The following is a 21293-nucleotide window of genomic DNA, read 5'->3' as shown; positions in this document are numbered from 1 at the left end:
TAGGGATAATCTCGAGGCTTCTAAAGTATCTTCTGGGTCATTTAATTTGACTAATTTCCTTGATCAATCTGATGATAAAGTTGAGGAATGGGCAATCCTTTTGATCATATGTTATGTTGAGAGTGAGAAAAATCTGATCATGAAGCCTTTTTTTTTTTTTTTGCTAATAGGGAAACCCTTTTTAATGGGCATAAAATTCAAATATTTCCAGATGTCTCCAGACAAACCCAAAACAGGAGAAAGGCTTTTCTTTAGTTTAGAGCTACTGTTTTTAACTTGGATGGAGAGTTTTTTCTTTATTACCCCTCTAAGTGTTCAATAAAATTAGATGGGAAAAGGTTCATATTTTATGAGCCTAGTCAATTAAAGGTATTATTGGATAGCAGAATAACTATGACACCAGATTCTATTCCAGTGCTAAATTAATTAGTTGATTTATTGTGGTTATTATTATTTACACAGTGTGTTTGTTTATTCTTTTATTTCCTTAAGATTGAGAAGTTGTTCCAAAGGTCCTGCACCCCTTAGTGGTTTTATAAACAGATGGAATTGGGTTATTGCTTTCTCTGTTTGTTTCTTGTACTATAAACTGCATATTTTATTCTGGATTTCTGTTAAGCTTTATTGCTTGATATTTATATTGCAAAAGTTTATTTATTTATTTATTTAGGAATTTTATATATTGTTGTTCCAATAGAAGATCACAAAGGTTCACAAAAAAAAAAAAGTATAAATAAATTGTTAAAAAAACCCCACCACTGATGAGTTCGCTACAGTTGGTCCAGAATACAGCAGCTAAGATATTAAGACATTCAACACCACAAACATATATCCTGCCTAAGTTGAAGGAACTTCACCAACCGCCTATATAGGAGAGAGCACAGTTCAACATTTTAACATTTATTCATCAAGTCATCTACAATGAAAGCTTGTGTCTAGATTCCACAAATCAAAAGCTATTGGTTATACCATCCTTTAAGTACTACAAACTACAAGAGACAAGAAATAGAGCTTTTTTTTTTTTTTATAGCTGGCCTTGTTTTGTGGAATTCTTTAGAGAATGAGCTGAGATGAAGCTATTTGTGCTTTAGAAAAGCCTATCTATAACAATTGCTTCCTTGCGTGTGATTATTTCTGTTTTGCTAAAGTACTGTTTTATATTTACTGTATTCCTTTGCTTGTTTTTATAATAGACTAAATTGGAATCCACACTGAACTGTGTTCAGTGAAATCTGTGGAATAAAAGACTGATCAATAAAGACATAATAAAATAAATATAAATTTAAGGAACTAGTGGCTCTGGAAGCAGTACGTTAGAAGGGACCAGGATATCTCACACGGTGATCAGGAAAAAATTAATTTCTTCATAATTTTAATCGAGAACTCTTAACTCGGACTCCTTACAAGTCACTGAAATTTATATAGATAGAAAACAGGCAGTACATTTCAATAAAAATGGCAATCAAAACACCAAATAATAGATTAACCAAAAGCAAGCTTGAAAAATGGCTCTTTAATATGAATTTAAACCAAGTGAATGTAGGGGATTCCTTATAATATAATAGGAGAAAGCCTGTTCCATAGATGAGATGCAAAGACAAAGTTAACCCAAAATTGAGAAGATGATTGCTTTTAACACAAGAAACACTGAGAAGAGCTCATTGAGAGGAGCAGATATATTGAGTGGGACAACACAGAACCCTGAATAACTTTGGCCTGGATTTATCAAAATGCACTAAATATCGCATGCGACAGGAAAAGGGGTGTGTTTTATGGTAATAAGCAGTTTATCGCAATTTGTGCTAATACCTATGTGAAGTGCCATCTTAGTGCAAATTGTGATAACTTTTCGCACTTTGCGATAAGTGCCAGAATTGATGTATTTCATACATACAACCACTGAGGGGACCATGTTTAGAAGGGAGAGAGAGAGAGCGCCTAGCCATAATGCCCTCAAGCTGGATAGGTATTTATATCTCTATGGGAGGCCCACCTAGTAACTGGAGGTGAGGTTTAGGATTTGTGTAGGGGTTAGAGGCCACTTTGACATTCAAAGTGAGACGTACGAACAGAACAGTGCTCTCTTGTGAAGATTTCATGACCTTCGGAGTGAGGAAACCCACCCAAAGATGAGATTTGTGCAATGTTCTCTCAACCTAGCTTGATGTTACCCAGGTAGAGAGTCCATCAAGCTAGGCTGAGAGAACATTGCACAAATCTCATCTTTGGGTGAGTTTCCTCACTCCGAAGGTCATCAAATCTTCACAAGAGAGCACTGTTCTGTTCGTACGTCTCACTTTGAATGTCAAAGTGGCCCCTAGCCCCTACACTAATACCTAAACCTCACCTCGAGTTACTAGGTGGGCCTCCCACACAGATATAAATACCTATCTAGCATGAGGGCATCATGGCTAGGAGTTCGCTCTCTCTCTCCCTCCCTCCCCCCCCAGGAGGGCCCTGATAGCTTGGCTGGCTCTCCAGGAGCTTAAAACCACTCAAAACAGCATGTGTGAAAACATCACAACTGCAATAAAGCCATATCACACGGCTTTATGCAAATGAAAAAGGTGTAGTTAAAATTCACATTAAAGCCATGCAATATGGCTTCGTAAAACTGTGAGCCCAGCCCACTTGGCCAAAATTCCCACCCCAATATCCTCCCCTTTTTCTCAGTTGCATCGCACGAAACGTTATGGTGCTTTCGCATGCGTTAATGGTGTTTTTGCATGCGTTAAAGCGTTTTTTGCATGCGAAAATGCCATATAGCACTTTGATAAATGACCCCCTTTGTAAGGACAAACATGGATGATTGTTCAGTGTTGTGGAAATCTATCTAATAATTTGTACACAACATTGGCACTCAACGTACCTTCCTAAACTGGTTTGAATCCTTTCTGACCAACAGTCTGTCACTTGTATCAATAAGCCCTCAAAACCTTGAGATCTCACATGTGGAGTCCCCCAATACTTAGTTCTCTTCTTAGTTTTTCCAACATTTACATCTGTCTGATATGTGACCTCATTCAAGCCTTCAATACTGTGTGTCATCTTTTGCAGATGACATTCAACTCTGTGTCAAAACGAAAGCTGACTCATCGCCCTATATTTCAAATCTCACAAACTGTCTTATGTCAGTGGCACAATTCAAAATACTCTGCTTTGCCTTCAAGTGCATGAACAAAGAGGCCCCAGAATATTTCATGCAACACCTTCTCCCTTATACCCCCAAGAGAAAACTCAGATCTTCCCAACTGGTTCTACTTTTCACCCTGCATCTGGCCTTTGGTAGACTATCCTGCATCAGACTTCAGGCATTTAGCTGTTATGCACCAAAGATCTGGATTATGCTTCCATAATCTCTATGCTGGAACCATCTACCTCACCTTTAGAAAGAAAGCATGGCTTTTTAGCCATGCCTTCCCAACAGAAACTTCCTGACCAACAAACTAGTTACCAGAGAAGAATTCCTGTTTCTACAGCAACAACAAAATAACCTAACTGATCCTATCTTTAAATATACAGATCCTCAATCAATACTGTTTGTTGATCTAATACTATTGTAACCTTCTTTAACTTTATTGCAATCCGCTTTGAGGTCATCCATGGTAAAAAGCAGAATATCAAATGTCAATAACACAAATAAATAAATTATCTGAGTTAACTGTCCTTTTTACCCAGTAAACTTCTCTTACAGTTTTGGCTGTTTTGATTTCAATGAGGCATACATAGCTCATCGGAAAAAACTTTGAGCTATAGATGTACAACCAAAAAAATGTTTTTTTTACATTTATTTTTGATGAATTTCAATCTCAAGATTCAGTATTTATTTATTTATCATCATTTCTTAATCGCTTTACTGATTAAAAATCGCCCAAAGCGATGAACAAAAAACATCAATTTTTAGATAAAAAGTCATAAAACAAAACTGCAGTCCATTAACATATCCTCTCTGTTACTGCTACGTGAGTACAATACAACTGAGTCTCTCTGCTCTAAGGGATCAGGTACTCGCTCCTCAAGGGCCTGCTGTCCCTGTCTCGGAGCTTCTCTTAATTCTACCTGGGACTCTGAATGCTTCTTATCGTGTACTCATAACTCTCAGTCTCTTTCCACTACAGCACAGCCTAGCAGAGGATTCGCTGTTCCAGCGTTCTGTGGGAGACCTGCCCAGCCGGGCTCAACAGCTACTACTCACTACTGCCACCTCTGGTGGTTTCCAAAACTGTTTAATAAAAGATTCAAATCTGTGTTTGTGTGTCCAGAGTCTAGCCTGACACTGTGGTCTCTCACGGGACTGCCCCCCGTGGGCATGGTCAGCTGCCACAGTGTCCAAGGATCCACCCAAACATCAATAACCATAACATATGCTTGGCTAAAAAGACAAGTTTTAACAGTGCCAAGGAAAAGGACACATTTTTCCTTTTCTAATCAAGTTCTCTTCTGAGACTGCAATATTTAAAACTAAATTAAACAAGGTGAGAGGGGTGTAGAAAGACCATGATAAAGCACAAAAGGGCTCATCTGGAATGAAGAAACATTATAAAAGGTTGATAGAGTCAGCAAAAAAATGGTATTTCTCTCATAAACGTGAAAGTATAGATCATCACCCATGGGTGTTGTTTTCTAAGATTAAAAATATGACTACAATTCCAGTTTCATTATCTTCTTCTGATACTACCGAGGCCCTGATTTTAGCTAAGGAGCCCATGCATATCACCTTCTTTGACACCTGTCTTATGGAATGAGTTTCAGCCTGTTACTACTGCAGATAGAGCTAGATTTTTAACTTTGCTATAGCCTACTAATTTTGTTGGGAATGTCTGTCTTGGGTGATTGACTAAAGCTGGTTTTCCCAATCTCAAATTTCCAGCTCAATTGATTGCTACTTCTTTATTAGATGGGGTTGTTCTGCTTCCCTGAAAAAAGCTACTATATGTACTAAAATTAAGAAACCTTCTTTAGATCCTTTTATTGCTCGGCAATTACCTTTATTGGCAAACCTGTTAGAAAAGCTTTAGGATTTTCTTGGTAACTTTTCTGTTCTTTGCAATTTGGATTTTGCAAAGGACATAGGACAGAGACATTCTTGCTGTCCACTTTGGCTTTTTTGAGACATAGTTAAGACCAAGAGAAAACTTTTTCGATGGCCTTCCTAGATGTTTCCATTGGTTTTGACACAGGTTGATCTTGAAATTATGTTAACTCGTTTGGCTGAATATTGATCTTGACCCTGCTGCTATAAAATGTTTCCACTCATTTCTTGTAGTCGCTATCAACAAATAAGGTTAGATTCATCCCAATCAGATTAGGCTCTTTTAGGTTCGGATGTTAGACAGGGATCTGCCCTGTCCTTTTTTTATTTTTTATATTTATGTGCTTCTGCTTGCAAACTTACTAGCCTCCTTTAAAATCCATTTTCGGCTCTATGCTGATGATATTTAGCTTGTTTTTCTGCTGTACACGGACAATGTAACAATAACATCTGCACATGCTGAATGTTTTCTAGTGGTAAATGGGTGGGATGACCGCAAATAAACTGGCTACTAACTTGACTAAAACAGAAAGAAGCATTATGGGTCTCAGTGCTTCCAATTTTTTAAGTTGCTGATATTGAAATTCTTATTGTTACTGAGCTGCGCTATTTGAGAGTAACTTTTGATTCCCATTTGATGTCTAAATTACAGGTAACAGCAGTTTCTAAAGGGTGAATTTTCAAGAAGTTTATGAATGTAAAAAATAGCATCCATACGCTTAAGTAGCATCTTTTCATGTACACACTATAAAAAGTGTGTGCATATTTTTACTTTCACCTACACATATACATGCATAAAAAAGGGGCAGTCTAGGGGTGATCCAGTGCAAGGCCAACATTTATGCACGTTAAGGTGCTATTTTAAAAGACATAGGCGTAGATTTGCCAACTTACTTAGATAATTTTACACCTGCTCATTATCTTGTATAAGTGAATTCAAATGTGTTTATTGTATGCTACTGGCCAGATGAGAGATCTGGGTCAACTATGGGGGTGGAGGAGGGTGTTCAGCCTGAAGAACCAGCAAACAAGAACAGTGAAACAGTGAAAATGAAGCCCAGACTCAACACTATCACACTGCAGAGAAGTGCCATGCTGGATCATCCAAGGGACCATTGAGCCCAGCATTCTGTCTCAGAGAGCGGCCAATTTAGATCTCTAGGAAGTACCAGCAGATCTCAATGAGAAGATCCATTTCTTACATAGCACAGTAACATAGTAATGGTCCATCCAGTATGCCAAGCAATTTGCTCATGGTGATAACTGCCATTCCGTGCAAATTACCCCCATCCATTCGGATAAGAGAAGTAACTGCTACACTGTGCAGGTTACCCTCCCCCATGCGTTCTGTTAAGTGTGGTATCTGCCATTCCGTGCAAGTTACCCCCATGCAGAAATGTTACATCACCTCCTTTTTTCATTCCAAACTCAAGTTGTTAGGGATCCACAGTGTTCCCTTGCCTTTTTAAATTTATTTACTGTTCTCGTCTTCAACATCTCTTCTGGGAGGGCATTCCAGGCATCAACCACCCTTCTCTATGAAGAAATATTTCCTAATACTGATTCTGAGTCATACCCCTTAGAGTTTCATATCGTGACATAGTTCCACTGTTTCCTTTCCCTTGGAAAATGTTGGAAGTTTACACATCATTAATTCCTGTCTGGTATCTGAAGGTCTATATTATATCTCCCCTGCACCTCCTCTCCTCCAGGGTATACATATTTAGATCCTTCAGCCTCTCCTCGTAGGTTTTCTAAAATAGAACCCACATCATTTTGATTGCCATCCTCTGGACTGTTTCCATCCTGTCCCTATTATTTTTGAGATATGGTCTCCAGAACAGAACACAGTACTCCAGGTGAGTCCTCACCAAGGACCTGTACAAGGGCATTATCACCTCCCTTTTCCTGCTGGTTATTACTCTCTCTATGCAGCCCAGCTTCTTTCTGGCTTTAGCTACCGCCTTGTCACATTGCTTTGTTGCTTTCTGATCACCAGACATAATCACCCCAAAGACCCTCTTCTAGCCCTTACTCAAGTCTTTCATACACTTTCAAATGCTAATTTTTTGGACTGCCACACCCTAGATGTATGACCCTGCACTTCTTGGCATTGAATTGCAGCTGCCAAATCTTTGACCACTCTTCCAGTTTTCTTAAATCCCTTTTCATTCTCTCTACTCCTTCAGGTGTGTCCAACTCTATTGCGTATCATCCGCAAAAAGGCAAACTTTTCCTTCGAACCCCCTACAATGTCACTAATGAAGACATTGAACAGAACCAGTCCCAAAATTGATCCTTGAGGCATTCCATTTAATACCATTCTCTCATTAGAGCAAGTTCCATTTACCATTATATGCTGTCTCCTGTTAGTCAACCAGTTTGTAATCCACTCCAGCAGCTTAGCGCCTTCACCCAAGCTTCTCCTTTTTTTCATGAGCCTCCTATGTTAGATTCCATCCATGGCTGTTGACAAGCATTTCCCAGGGACGCCTTTGCTCGCCCCTGGAACACAGGACTTCTATATGCATATCCTCCAATCCTGCTCATAGCCAAAACTCTCGTGAAGCTACAACAGGACAGAGGAACAATGATCCTCATAGCCCCGTACTGGCCTAATCGGAGAAAATTCTTTTTCACTCAATGCACAATAAAGCTCTGGAATTTGTTGCCAGAGGATGTGGTTAGTGCAGTTAGTGTAGCTGGGTTCAAAAAAGGTTTGGATAAGTTCTTGGAGGAGAAGTCCATTAACTATTAATCAAGTTTACTTAGGGAATAGCCACTGCTATTTATTGCATCAGTAGCATGGGATCTTCTTGGTATTTGGGTACTTGCCAGGTTCTTGTGGCCTGGTTTGGCCTCTGTTGGAAACAGGATGCTGGGCTTGATGGACCCTTGGTCTGACCCAGCATGGCAATTTCTTATATTCTTATATTCTTCTTACCCGGCCGTGAAGCCTGATAGTGAGTATTGTGGGCTATTAAGCCTGAAGGAATATATTTTGTAAAAAATGTCCCAATGTCCCGTTGATGTATATGAACATATACATCAACGGGACATTGGGACATTGTTTAAAATTCACAAAAACTTATCTACAAAATATATTCCTTCAGGCTTAATAGCCCAAAATACTCACTATCAGGCTTCACGGCCGGGTAAGAGCCGCAAATGAAGAATAGACCGGACGGTTCCCCTTGGTTAGGCTGAACACGTCGCCAGGCTTACTGATGCGGCTCTTACTTTAATAAATAATTTTTCTCTTTATTCACATCTCTTAGTCTTTTAGCGCACCAGAAGTGATTTTCAAGCGTGATAGGTGGTGCCTTTTGTGTTTTTTGGATTTCATAGGAGCCATGTTGGACGCGGCACAAGCACAGCCTTTTTGCCACGAGTCAGGAAGCACGTACTGCTAACCCTGGTGGAGGAAGTCCAACACCGCCGGCTGGTCTCTGCGCGGGATATGCTGTAACGTTTGGGGCACGTGGCCACGACGGACCATGTCACCCTGGGTAACATCAAGCTAGGTGGAGAGAACATTGCCCAAATCTCATCTTGGAGTGAGTTTCCTCACTCCAAGGGTCATCAAATGTTCACAAGAGACCTACTTTATGCTCTTTGTTTTTTGATTCCTATGAAATCCAGCCATGACGACGGACAGAGATTGGATTTTGGGTAGTTGATTAGAAAACCCAGGTATTCCGCTTGTGTGCCACTCTTGATCTGTCAGTCATCCAGATATGCCGTGAGGAACACAAGAGAAAGTAGCCGGAAGTCCTTCAAAAATTCTTTAATGAGTGCCCGACTCTAGGCCTGAGTTTCACCCAACAGAGGCTGCTTCAGGGGCTGAACGGACTTTGAAATGACTTATACATAAGTCAGCTCAAGCAGATTGATCACATCACAGGCTTCTTTAATTGTCTTATATTATTCGTAGATGCAATCAAAGAGGCTTTGGTTCAATTTTGTGAGATCTCAGACGCAAATTGAATTTTTAAACTGCTCTTTACCACAATCGAGGAGCTTCCGATTGATGGATGGATGTACAACATTTGATTGCATCTACGAATAATATAAAACAATTAAAGAAGCCTGTGATGTGATCAATCCGCTTGAGCTGACTTATGTATAAGTCATTTCAAAGTCCGTTTAGCCCCTGAAGCAGCCTCTGTTAGGCGAAACTCAGGCCTAGAGTCGGGCACTCATTAAAGAATTTTTGAAGGACTTCCGGCTACTTTCTCTTGTGTTCCTCACGGCTTTTCTAGACCGCCTTCCTCTTTGTTTTTTGAGTCATCCAGATATGGAAAGACCTGGATTCCCAGCTGGCGCAAACAGGCACTCACTATGGCCAAACAATTCATGAAGACCTGGGGCGTGGAGGCCAGGTCAAACGGGAGCATGTGACACAAACTGTTGACCTCCCACCACAAAACGGAGATACCTCCTGTGATTGGGGAGGATCTTGATGTGGGTATATGCGTCTTTGAGGTCAAGAAAGCAAAGCCAGTCTTCTCTTTGTAAGAGGGGAATCAAGGTGCCCAAGGATACCATCTTGAACCTTTCTCTCTTGAGAAATCTGTTCAAGGCTTGCAGATCGAAGATAGGATGGAGGCCTTCTGTTTTCTTTGAAATTAGAAAGTAACAGGAGTAATATCCCCATCCCTGCTGCTCCTGAGGGACAGGTTCCACTGCTCTGGCATTAGAAGGGCCAAGAGCTCCCCTTGGAGCACGTCTGGATGTAGCCATAGCAGATGATGGACAAGATCCACTGATCCGAAGTCTTAGCCGTCCACCGGTCCACAAAGAAACGGAGCCTGCCGCTGACCAGTGGGTCCTCCGGTACCGGAAGAGCGATTGGCTTATGCTTTCTCACATCCAGTCAAAACCCCATAGCGGAGCTAGCCTGGGGCACTGGCTGAGGCCTAGGGCCCCCTTGTTGCCGAGATCTGTCCCTGGCGCTGGTCTGCTGTGGCTGAGAGCGAGGGGCAGATGGGTAGTACTTCTTTGATCTGTAGAAGGTTCTCCGCGACCCTGGCCGGGAGGACCTCTTAGAAGATGCTGACGAAGCTGAAGCACCGGCTGAAAAATACTGGAGGGTCTCATGGTGATCCTTCAGCTGTGCAACTGCCTCCTTGTCACCAAACAGGTTATCCCCATGCAAAGCAAATCAGCTAGCCAATCCTGCAACTCTGGATGAAGGTCCGAGGCACGAAGCCAGGTGAGAGGCCGCACCAAAATGCCGGCCGCTGCAACTCAAACCGCCGTCTCAAATGCATCATAGGTAACACATACCTCATGTGTCCCACACTCCAGGTCCTGCTGGACAAGCGACATAAGGGCCTCCTGAGGCTGCTGTGTCAGGCCATCCGCAACTTCCTGGACTTGTTTCCAGAGATTACAGTTATATTGGGTCATATACAAAAGATAGAAAGAGATACGGGCCACCAACATGGAGCCCTGAAACACTCTCCTACCCATTGCATCCCATGCTCTGTTGTCTTTGCCAGCAGGAGCTGAGGCATGGGTTTTCAACCTCTTCGCCTTGTTTAGTGCAGCCTCAACTATCACCGATTGGTAGGGAAGTTGGCGCTTCTCAAATCCCATGGTCTGCTGATCAAGGTACATCCCATCAGGGACATAGCCCGGGAGTACTGGGGGCACCGATGGAAGCCCGAGGCCGCCATGAGGCTCACCAGGGACTTCAAAAGAGATGATGACTGACGAGTATGGGAGAAGCACAAAAAAATACTCACTGACCGAGAAAGAAGTGGGAATCGGAGAGTAGACCCTGAACAAGAAGAAAAAATGAAAAATCTCACTTTTAGAAGTTTCCTGAGAAAAACAACGAGCTCCACCTCCGTGGAAAGGACTGAAGAGAGACCCCGCATGGACGCATGGATAGTGGCATGCTGGGCATGCTTAGTGTGCTAGTCAAAGTTTCCTGAGCTAGTCAGTTTCCTGTGCCGGGCTCCATCGGATGATGTAACCCACATGTGAGGACTTCCATCCTGCTTGTCCTAGGAGAATTTTTATTATTAGCAGACAGTGTAAATAAAACAGAGCTGAGTTCAGGCCTAAGTAAATTTCCTCATAAGTGGTTTTGGGAAAATCTTATGACACTTCCTACCATTAAGTAACATGGTGTTGGCCTTACTACCATAAACAGTCATACTAGCAACAATGCAAGGTAAAAACTGTTGGAATTCAAAAGATGCATGGAGGCAACCTGCACCAAGCAACAGTTACAACCCTAAACTGAAGGCAAAGGGACAACTTGAACAGAGCAGAAATTACAACCTTTGCAGAGCAGACTAGATGGGTCAGTTTAGTCTATCTGCTGTCACTTATTACATTACTATGTTAATGTTCCAATCAAACCTCAATCCTTGGCAGTAGTGAATGTAGTGAATGGTGAGAGATGACTTTCTACTCATGGATTTGGAAAAACAAGGTCTTCCTCTCCCTCCACAAATAAAATTAACAAAATATCTGTAATAAAAAGTTGTCCAATAAAAATTCTATCAGGTAATAGAGAAAAGAAAATTCAATAATTTGTATTGATATTAATTTGAAACACCTTAGAGGCACTGCATTATTTCAGAATTACCCTATGCATAGTAAAATCTTGTTTATTATTTATTTGCAATACTTTTTTTTTTTTTTTTTTTAGCATTTTCAATTCTAATCACTAAAAGTGCTAATGTGGTGCTTCAATCTGTCAGTCTGAAAGCACCATGACTTGCCTCCTGGTAGATTGAGTAGGGAGAAGTTTTGGGTGAAGTTCAACCATGGGTCTGGCATCTGGCCTATTGAAAATGGTCTCTGTCTGATATGAATGAGATCATGTTTAATGGAGCAAAGCTGAAAAGTACTACAAATCTATGCATATGCATGGTTTGTTCTCTCTTGTAATACTTTGAAATAGAAAAATAAAAAATACAACTCATAGAAATAAATTGCAAATAAAACCAGTACCTGTCTCTTAGACTGTGATATCATTGAAAGTATGCACCAAAGATATAGAGAGATACTTTTCACTCTCCTAGAACTACCACAAAGTAATTAAGAACATGGCTTTGCATTCAGTTAGAAATAGTTGTTAGTGGTTACCTTGACACTGCTATTCAAGGTCTTTACTGGTCCATGTTATGAAACTGGTAACAGCTAGGTTTTGGAATTAGCAATTGCTGCTGCGCAGTAACATGGTGGTATCAATATAATGTTGGTTCTAGCAAGAGGTATAAATTAATCTGAAATCAATGGCTGAACTACAGGAAGTCTTATGGAACAGGCTTACCTAATAACTGCATTCAAGCCTCCATCTGCATCTGAGGCATTCACTAGCAAGACATCAGTTCCTGTATATGCATCCTCTGCAATCCTTGCAAAGTATTTGTTGAAGGCAAATGTGGGAACATTGTCATTGACATCATCAACCCTGACAGTGATAGTTCCTGTTCCAGTGAGAGAAGGTGAGCCTACAAAATAAAGTTACAAATATAAATAAAAACAATACAATACACATGGGACATTTAAGAGAGAGGTACAATATTCAGGGTGAAATTATTCTAAGCACGAAGCAAGAGTAGGATCTGGGGTGATTGTGTCCAATGATCCTGAGGTAGCCAAACAGGTAGATAACGCGATGCCGAACACCTGAAAGATGCTTGGCTGCATAGGGAGAGGCATGATTAGCAGAAAATGGAAAGTAACATTGCCCCCGTATAGATCCCTGGTGAGATCTCACTTGAAATACAGTGTACAATTCTGGCGACAACTTCAAAAGGATATAAACTGGTTGGAGTTGGTTGAGGGTGGTTATTAAAATGGTCAGTGGTCTTCATTCTAAAGCATATGGTAACAGGCTTAAATCTAAACATGGATATCCCCTGGAGGAAAGGTGAGATAGAGCAGATAGGAAAAGAGACATTTAAATACCTCCAAGGTTTCCATGCACAGAAGGTGAGCCTCTTTCAAATGAAAGGGGGTAGGGTCTGGAATAATCTTTGGAAATATTTCTTTACAGAGAGAGTAATGGATGCATGGAACAGCATCTAAGCGGAGGTGATGGAGGTGAAAACAGTATCGACCTTTTGGGATCCTGCCAAGTGCTTGTGACCTGGATTGGCCACTGTTGGAAACAGGATACTGGACTTGGTAGATCTTTGGTCTGACCGAATATGTTCTTAGCTGAAGCATGGGATAAACTAAGGGGATCTTGGAGGCAGTAATGGGATTTGTAAAGCTAAATTAGTAGGACAGACAGGCAGACTAGAAAGGTCACATAGTCCTTTTCTTCTGTCATATTTCTATGTTTCTTTGACTACAAAAAGAGAACAATCAAACTTTGCCACTGCTGCATCTGAAGATGGCAACATCCACCTTAGCTTATTTTGCTCTGACTCAATCAAATGTATTAGGTTAGTTCAATAAAAAGGTCTTACCTACAACTTGCTGGCTGACCATTAATTTCAATGTATCTTCTGTCACAGTTACAATATTACTTTACTCAAGAAGCCCAGGAATTGGGAAATTTCATCAAATTCACATCAAGGCTGAAAACTCATGTTTTTAAAATGGTCTTCTTACCATGTCATTTTTCCAATCAGGAAAGAAATGTTTTGACCTTTTTTAAGTAACTCAAAATAAGAGTCATCACAAATCTCATATGGTACCATGTTCCATAACTTGGGGGGGTGTCACATGATGTGGTGAGCCTGGGCGGACGAGTACTTGAGGGCTCTGAAGCCATCCTCCTAAAATCATTATAAATAGTACCCATCTGTGACTGAAACTGTGATATTTTCATTCCAGGGCGATTAATATATGTCTATCGATAAGTACATGCAGAAAGCTTCACCGATTATGTCCCTGAAAGGAGGGAAGAAGGAATAAGAAAAACCGAAATTAATCCCAGAAAAAATGGCTGCTGATCAGGAGTGTGTGAGTAGATCTGTACTGGGAAGCGAAACTGTCTGAAATCTTGGCAGCGGTAGTGGAAGCCTTACACACAAATTCAGAACAAATTGCTCTTATTTTAATGTCAAGTAGTTTTTTTTATTATTTAAATGTTTTTGTTTTAAAATAGTTTTATTCATTTGCTAGTTTATTTATTTATTTTTATCTTTATGTATGTTGTCATTGTAAACCGCCCCGAACTTTGGAGGGTGTGGCATAGAAGTATTTTGAATAAATAAAATACTGATTTGAAAGCTTCGGTTACAGAAATAGGTACTTGTCCTGATAATGTGGAAGGATGAATATCCTTACTAGAAACTGACAATGTTGATTATAAACAAATTGCATGCTCTTGAAAAGAAAGTGGAACAACAGGAGAATAAAATTGAACACCTGGAAAATAGGTGTAGATGAAGTAACAATAAACTAGTTGTTTAGTAGATTCGACAGAGGACCAAACTATGGTGGCATTCCTAGAAAAATGGCTACGAGAAATATTGAACTTGCCAGACTTGGTAGGAGATTTTAAGATTGAGTGCATGCACCAGTTGAGAAATAAGAGCGAAGGAGATGGTCAGCTGAGAATTACCATAGCTAAGGTACTTAATTTCACGCACAAGCAACAACCTTTACAAGCTTATTGTAAAATGCATTCCATTGCTTACCAAGATAGACCAGTGTGTCTTTTTCAGGACTACTCAGCAAGAGTTACCCTACAGCATAAATAATTCAATCTGCTTTGCGCTGAGCTGTTTAAAAAGCAGATTAAATATGTTTTGCGGTATCTGCACACCTTAAATTTCGCATGCAGGCTCTTCTCAGTCTTTCGACAAGGTGAATGTGGCAAAGAATTTGTGGCTAAACTGTCGATTTCGTTTTATGGAGGCTTTTTTTTCAATCTCCGTTTTTCTTTTTTGAAAAGAATTCAAGTTTCTTTGCTAGTTCTGTTATCGACGTGTGGATCAAAAAAGTTATTGATTTCCCCACGATCTGGAAGTCCTACCTTGAGGGAACTTGGTAGGGCTTAACAGTCTTTGGCATAATTAAGCATCAAAAACAACAAAAGGGAAGGAGAGATGCGAAGTCCGACTCTGGTTATCTTGCTATTTGGAAGTTCATCTGGTAATATCGCACGCAAACAGAGGATGGTTGCACAGGGAAATCATAATATTTGTTTGGACCTACAGCATACAACTTGTGCAACAGGCACAACAACTGGCGTACTGTTGGGAAAAATGAGGCAGCCTGAAAATCGCAGCAGATTGGATGTGGAAGGAGTTGGGATTATACTGCAAATAAGTTCTTCAAGACGGATTGGCCAAAGGCAGAGTCTTGATGTCCTTCCTTGTCCAGGCAGTAATGTGCTGCAAATGTGTGCTCCATGTTGCAGCTTTACAGATCTCAGCAATCAGTACAGAACGATAGTATGCTACTGAGGTTGCCATGACTCTCACTGAGTGCGCCTTCACTCGTCCCTGGAGAGGAATGCCTGCCTTCTCATAGCAGAATTCAATGCAGTCTGCTAACCAATTGGAGAGAGTTTGTTTGCCCACTGCGACTCCCGGTTTGATTTTATCAAAAGAAACAAAGAGTTGGGTGGATTTCCTATGGACTGCAGTGTGGTCTAGGTAAAATGAAAGTGCACGTTTACAGTCCAAGGTGTGTAAAACCGTCTCGCCTTGGTGAGAGTGAGGCCTTGGGAAAAATGTGGGCAAGACTATAGACTGATTCAAGTGGAAGTCAGTAACCACCTTGGGAAGGAACTTTGGGTGAGTACGTAGAACCACTTGGTCATGTAGGAACCTGGTATAGGGTGAGTATGTGATAAGTGCTTGTAACTCACTAACCCTTCGAGCGGATGTAATGGCTACTAGAAAGAGAACTTTCCATGTAAGAAATTTAACATTGCAGGAGTGAAAAGGCTCAAACAAGGAGTGCATGAGCCTTGTAAGTACTACATTTAGGTCCCATTCAGTGACTGGTGGCCATAGAGGGGGCTTAAGTTGTAATAGACCCCCATAAACTTACTCACAAGGGGTTGCGCTGTTACCGGGGCATCCCCAACTCCCTTGTGGTACGCTGAGATGGCACTCAGGTGTACCCTCACTGAAGAAGTCTGGAGACCAGAGTCTGAAAGGTGCCAGAGATAGTCTAATAGAGATGGAGTGGGGCAGGAAAAGGGGTCGATACCTTTTTGCGTGCACCATATCGTAAATCTATTCCACTTAGAACGATAGGATTTTCATGTAGAAGGCTTTCGTGAGGCTACAAGCACTTGAGAGACATCACTTGAAAGGTTGAGTGGTTGGAGGATCAAGCTTTCAACATCCAGGCTGTGAGGGTTAGGGTTTGAAGGTTCGGATAGCATAACATGCCTTGGTTCTGAGTTATGAGAGTGGGCACTGTGCCCAGGCGAATGGGTTCTATGATCGAGAGGTCGAGAAGCATGGGAAACCATATTTGTTGAGGTCAATACGGGGCTATGAGTATCATTGACCCTTTGTCTTGTTGTAGCTTCACAAGAGTTTTGGCTATCAGCGGTATCGGGGGATACGCGTATAGCAGGCCTGTGGTCAGGGGCAAGTGAAGGCATCCATGGCTAATGTGTTCTGTTGCCTGTGCAGGGAGCAGAATCTGTCCACTTTGTGATTCAGTTCGGATGCAAAGAGGTCTATTATTGGTTGACCCCAGCGTTGGAAGATACTGGTCGTTACCACAGGATCCAGAGACCACTTGTGGGGATGGAACTGTTGACTGAGGCGACCTGCTACTACGTTTTGTATGCCTGCTAGGTAAGTGGCCTGCAGATGCATGGCATGTGCAAGGGCCCAGGCCCAGATCTGCGCGGCTTCTTGGCAGAGGAGATAAGAGCTGTGCCGCCTTGCTTGTTCAAGTACCACATTGCAACTGTGTTGGCTGTTTGTATGAGAACAGTCTTGTTTGAAAGGCAGTCCTTGAACATAAATAGAGCATAACATATAGCTCGAAGCTCTAGAAAGTTGATCTGAAATGTTGCTTCAAGCTGAGTCCAAGTACCTTGAATTTGAAGATTGTTCACATGAGCTCGACCAACCCAAGGTAGATGCATCTGTGGTTAAAGTTACTTGCGGAACTGGTTGCTGGAAGGGTAGACCTGATAGCAAGTTGGCTTTGTTTGTCCGCTAGAGAAGCGATAACCATAGCTGGTGGGTTACATGAATCTGGGATAAAAGAGATTGAGCGGCTTGGAGCCACTGAAATTTCAAAGTCCATTGAGTTATTCTCATGGCCAGTCTGGCCATAGGAGTGACGTGAACCGTGGAAGCCATGTGGCCCAGCAATGTTAGGAATTGATGGGTTGAGGCTGTTTCTTTGTGCGCAGAGACGAAGCTAGCTTGGAGAGAGTGACTGCGCAGTCATTGGGCAGGAAGGTCTTTATGACTGTGGTGTCCAAATCTGCTCTGATGAAAGTGAGGAGGTGAGATGGAGTCAGGTGGGATTTTTGGTAGTTGATGAGAAATCCCAGTGAGTGTAGCAGATTGACAGTGAGCTTGAGAGCGTCAAGAGCCCCTTGCTTGGAATGCCTTTTGATCAACCAGTCATCCAGGTAAGGAAAGACGTGTATGCTGTTCTTCTGTAGATGGGCTACAGCCACTGCTAGGCAATTTGCAAATACATGGGGTGCCGAGGTAAGTTCGAAAGGCAGAACCCGGTACTGAAATTGTTGATGTCCCACAATGAAACGCAGGTATTTGCGGTAATGTGGGAATATTGGGAAGTGAGCATAAGCGTCCTGAAGATCCAGAGAACAGAGCCAATCTCTTTGTTGTAGAAGGGGAAGCATGTTGCCTAGGGACACCATTCTGAATTTTTCTTTTTGTAGAAATTTGTTGAGAATGCGGAGGTCCAGGATGGTCTGGAGGCCGCCTGATTTCTTTGGAATGAGAAAATAGTAGGAGTAGAACCCTCTGCCTTGCTATGCCTGGGGAACGGCTTCCACAGCCCTGGCGCTCAGAAGGGTGGATAGTTCTGACTAGAAGGGTTGTGTGATCTTTTTGCATCCACAGGGGATTAGGTGGTGAATCCAGGGGTACCCTGAGGAAGTTTAGATGGTATCTCTAGTTTATGATGGATATAACCCATTGGTCTGTGGTGATGTTGAGCCAGTTGGTTATGAAGTGGTGAAGTCGACCTCCTACTGGCAAGTCTGGTTTTGGATTTGTGGAGTGGCTGTTCTCTGGATAGATTTCAAAATCCAGAGGCTTGGCCGGTTTGAGGGGGTGGCTGAGGCCTGGATGGTTTGGGCTGTTGTAGATGTCCTCTCTGAGGTGGTTTGGTTGGTCTCATGCGAGATGTAGGTAGATAATACCTGCGTGAGCAGTAAAAGGGTCTCCTGGGGTCCCTTCTCGTGGTTCATCTGGCAGAGGAGGGAGCCTCTGTAGTAACCGTGGACAGCTGACGCAGGGTCTTGTGGTGGTCTTTCAGTTGAGCCACTGCATCCTGTATCTTGTCACCGAATAGATTTTCTCCAGTACAAGGCAGGTCAGCAAGTTTGTCTTGGACCTCAGTTCATAAATCTGATGCTTTAAGCCAAGCCCACCTTCTGGCGCTGATTCTCATCGCTGTTAAGTGAGAAGCAGTCACAAAGGAATCGTAAGCAGCCCTTACTTCATGTTTTCCCGCCTCAAGACCTTTTTGTAGTATGGTATTGAGGCTGTCTTGATGTTGTTGGGGAAGAGTATCAGCTATTTCCTGAACTTGTTTCCAGAGATTCCTCTGATATTGTGTCATGTAGAATTGATATGCAGCTATGTGTGACACTAGCATAGAGTCCTGAAAGATTTTTCGACCTAAGATGTCCAGGAATTTTTGGCTTTTTACAGGGGGAGATGAGGAGTGAGGGCGCAGTCTCCTGGCCTTTTTCTGTGCGGATTCAACTACCTCTGATTGATGGGGTAGTTGAGGCTTTTGGAATCCTGGAGTATGTTGGACAAGATAGGTCGCATCTGTGTTCCTATTCACTGGTGAGACAGTGCAGGGATGCTTCCAGAGATGATGTTGGAGGTCCAAGAATACCTCATGGACAGGAATTGCTATAATTTCTTTGGAGGCATCCACAAATTGGAGGACTTCCAATGTTTTATGACATGTGTCTTCCTCTGTGACCATATCAAAGGGAATTGTCTCTGACATTTCCTTTATAAAATTTGCAAAGGAGAGTCTTCTAGAGGAGACCGTCTCCTTTCTTCGGAGGAGATGGTTCTGATAGTATGTCCTCCGTAGAACTGCCGGTGTCATCATCCTCTGATGGGTCATACGGGGTCTCTGGCTGAGATCCCGAGGGAGGGAAAAGGGCTAGTAGCGTAGGATGTGTTGTCATCGACAGATCCCTCGATGGCTTCAATGGAGGAAGCGGTGGCACTGATGAAGATTTCAGCGGCATCAATGGTATCGAGGGGAATCGTGGGTGTCTCGGTCCCGAGAGCCCTGATGGACCAGGAATCGGTTCCGGCATCGGTGGACACAGTGCTGGAAGAGGTCTGGAGTCCGTGCCTTCATCTTCCGAGGACCCCGTAATGGGTATTGGGGGTTTCGGAGACTCTATAGGGTGTCGTGACATTGAGGCCCAGGCTGGGTCGGAAGGGCACTGATGAGTTTGTCGAGGTGGTGGAGCAACGGTGTAGATATCGATGACTCTGGTGTCTGTGCCAGCATGGGAGCCGGCATCGATGGCTGTAGGTTCCGGAGGGCATTCAAAACCGCCTGTCAGACCAGTATGTCCAACTCCTCCCTGCAGGCTGGTATCGGTAACACAGCTGCAGGGGGAGGCAGGCTAGGCATAACTGGCACGTCCACAAGTGTCTATGGGGGCTCAGTACCTGGCACCGATATCGGTGGGGTTCACCTCGGTATCTCGGGTGGAGAGGAGGTTGGAGGCTCCTCTACCCAGGTCCTCTTTGCAGTTGGCTCAATAGCCATCGAGGCCAATGCAGTATCGGTGCCTGCCGGCTCCGGGAGTGGGATTGCGCCGGTGGCGATGTTTCCCTCAGTGCTCAGTCCGGTCTTTCTCCGGCACCGAGGAAGATGATGCCGATGCCTTAGATGGTGTCGGTGATGGATGGTCACTGCTGCCCTGGTGCTCCTGGAAAGGTTTGTCAATGGGTTTCTTCGATGTTCCTGCCGGTGATGACTGAGTGGACGTCAATGGAGTTATCTTGATTTTAAAAAGGGACTACATCTTGTCCAGGTGGGCACGCCTGCCCTTCAGGGTCATTTGGGCACAACTTGGGCAGCGACGAACGTCATGTGATGAGCCGAGGCACAACACACAGACATCATGCGGGTAGGGAGTGTATGGGGACACTCCAGACATTTTCGAAACCCTGTTGCCATAATGGAGAAAAAAAAGGGGTTGTAAAAAGCAGGAACCGACCGGAGACGGTGGATTTTTACTCATCAAGCGATGAAAAATAATATCGCGATGGGAGACCCCCTATGAGGGAACTTTTTAATGAAACAATCTTCAAGTTTTTCCATGAGGAAATATTTTGAGAGAATCTCACAGAGCTCCTAACTGCAAGGCAAACTGCAGTGCAGAAAAAAAAGAGACCTAAGGGAGACCCCTGTGGCTACAGGGATTATGGCATGCTGGGCATGCTCAGTGTGCCAGTCAAAAGTTCTAGAAAATGTAAAACCTCGGACTCAACTCCCATCCAATCCCGCCCCTACAGACCCACTACCTATCGACAACAAAACTAATCTCGACTCCCTTGACACCACCTCCTCGAAGGAAGTTGAATCCATTCTAAAAAAGATGCGACCAGCCACACATATCGCAGACGCCATCCCATCAAAAATTCTCCTTACCATTCCCTCCGCCATTGCAAAACCAATAGCAGAAATCATAAACTGCTCCATCACCTCCGGGACAGTCCCCGACCCACTCAAACTCGCCATCGTGAAGCCACTACTAAAAAAACCCACCCTCGACCAAAATGACCCTGCAAACTACAGGCCCATCTCCAATCTGCCTTTCATATCCAAAATCATGGAGAAAGTGGTCAACACGCAACTCACAGATTTCCTAGAAGAAAACAATATTTTACATCCCGCTCAATATGGCTTTCGTAAAGACCGAAGCACCGAAAAACTCCTACTTGCAATAACGGATACCATCCTCAAAGGCATGGATCACGGCCAATCTTACATACTTGCCCTTCTTGACATCTCTGCCGCCTTTGATACTGTGAACCATCAAATCCTAATCTCACGCTTAGCGGAGATAGGCATCTCTAACACAGCCCTATCCTGGTTCTCCTCATACCTT

The 21293-nt window shown here is 42.8% G+C and overlaps 1 protein-coding gene across 1 annotated transcript in view; it reads right to left on the bottom strand.

Moving 5' to 3' along the window:
* Window positions 1–21293, bottom strand: part of FAT4 (FAT atypical cadherin 4) — a 625352-nt gene that overhangs the window by 126298 nt on the left and 477761 nt on the right. The window contains exon 7 of the mRNA XM_029589082.1: window positions 12327–12507. Within this exon, the coding sequence (XP_029444942.1) occupies window positions 12327–12507 (181 nt within the window). The remainder of the gene's footprint in view (window positions 1–12326; window positions 12508–21293) is intronic.

Source organism: Rhinatrema bivittatum, chromosome 1, assembly GCF_901001135.1.
Source record: "Rhinatrema bivittatum chromosome 1, aRhiBiv1.1, whole genome shotgun sequence".
Taxonomy (NCBI): Eukaryota; Metazoa; Chordata; class Amphibia; order Gymnophiona; family Rhinatrematidae; genus Rhinatrema; species Rhinatrema bivittatum.
Note: the sequence above shows the minus strand (reverse complement) of the source record. Positions and strands in the feature narration are given on the sequence as shown.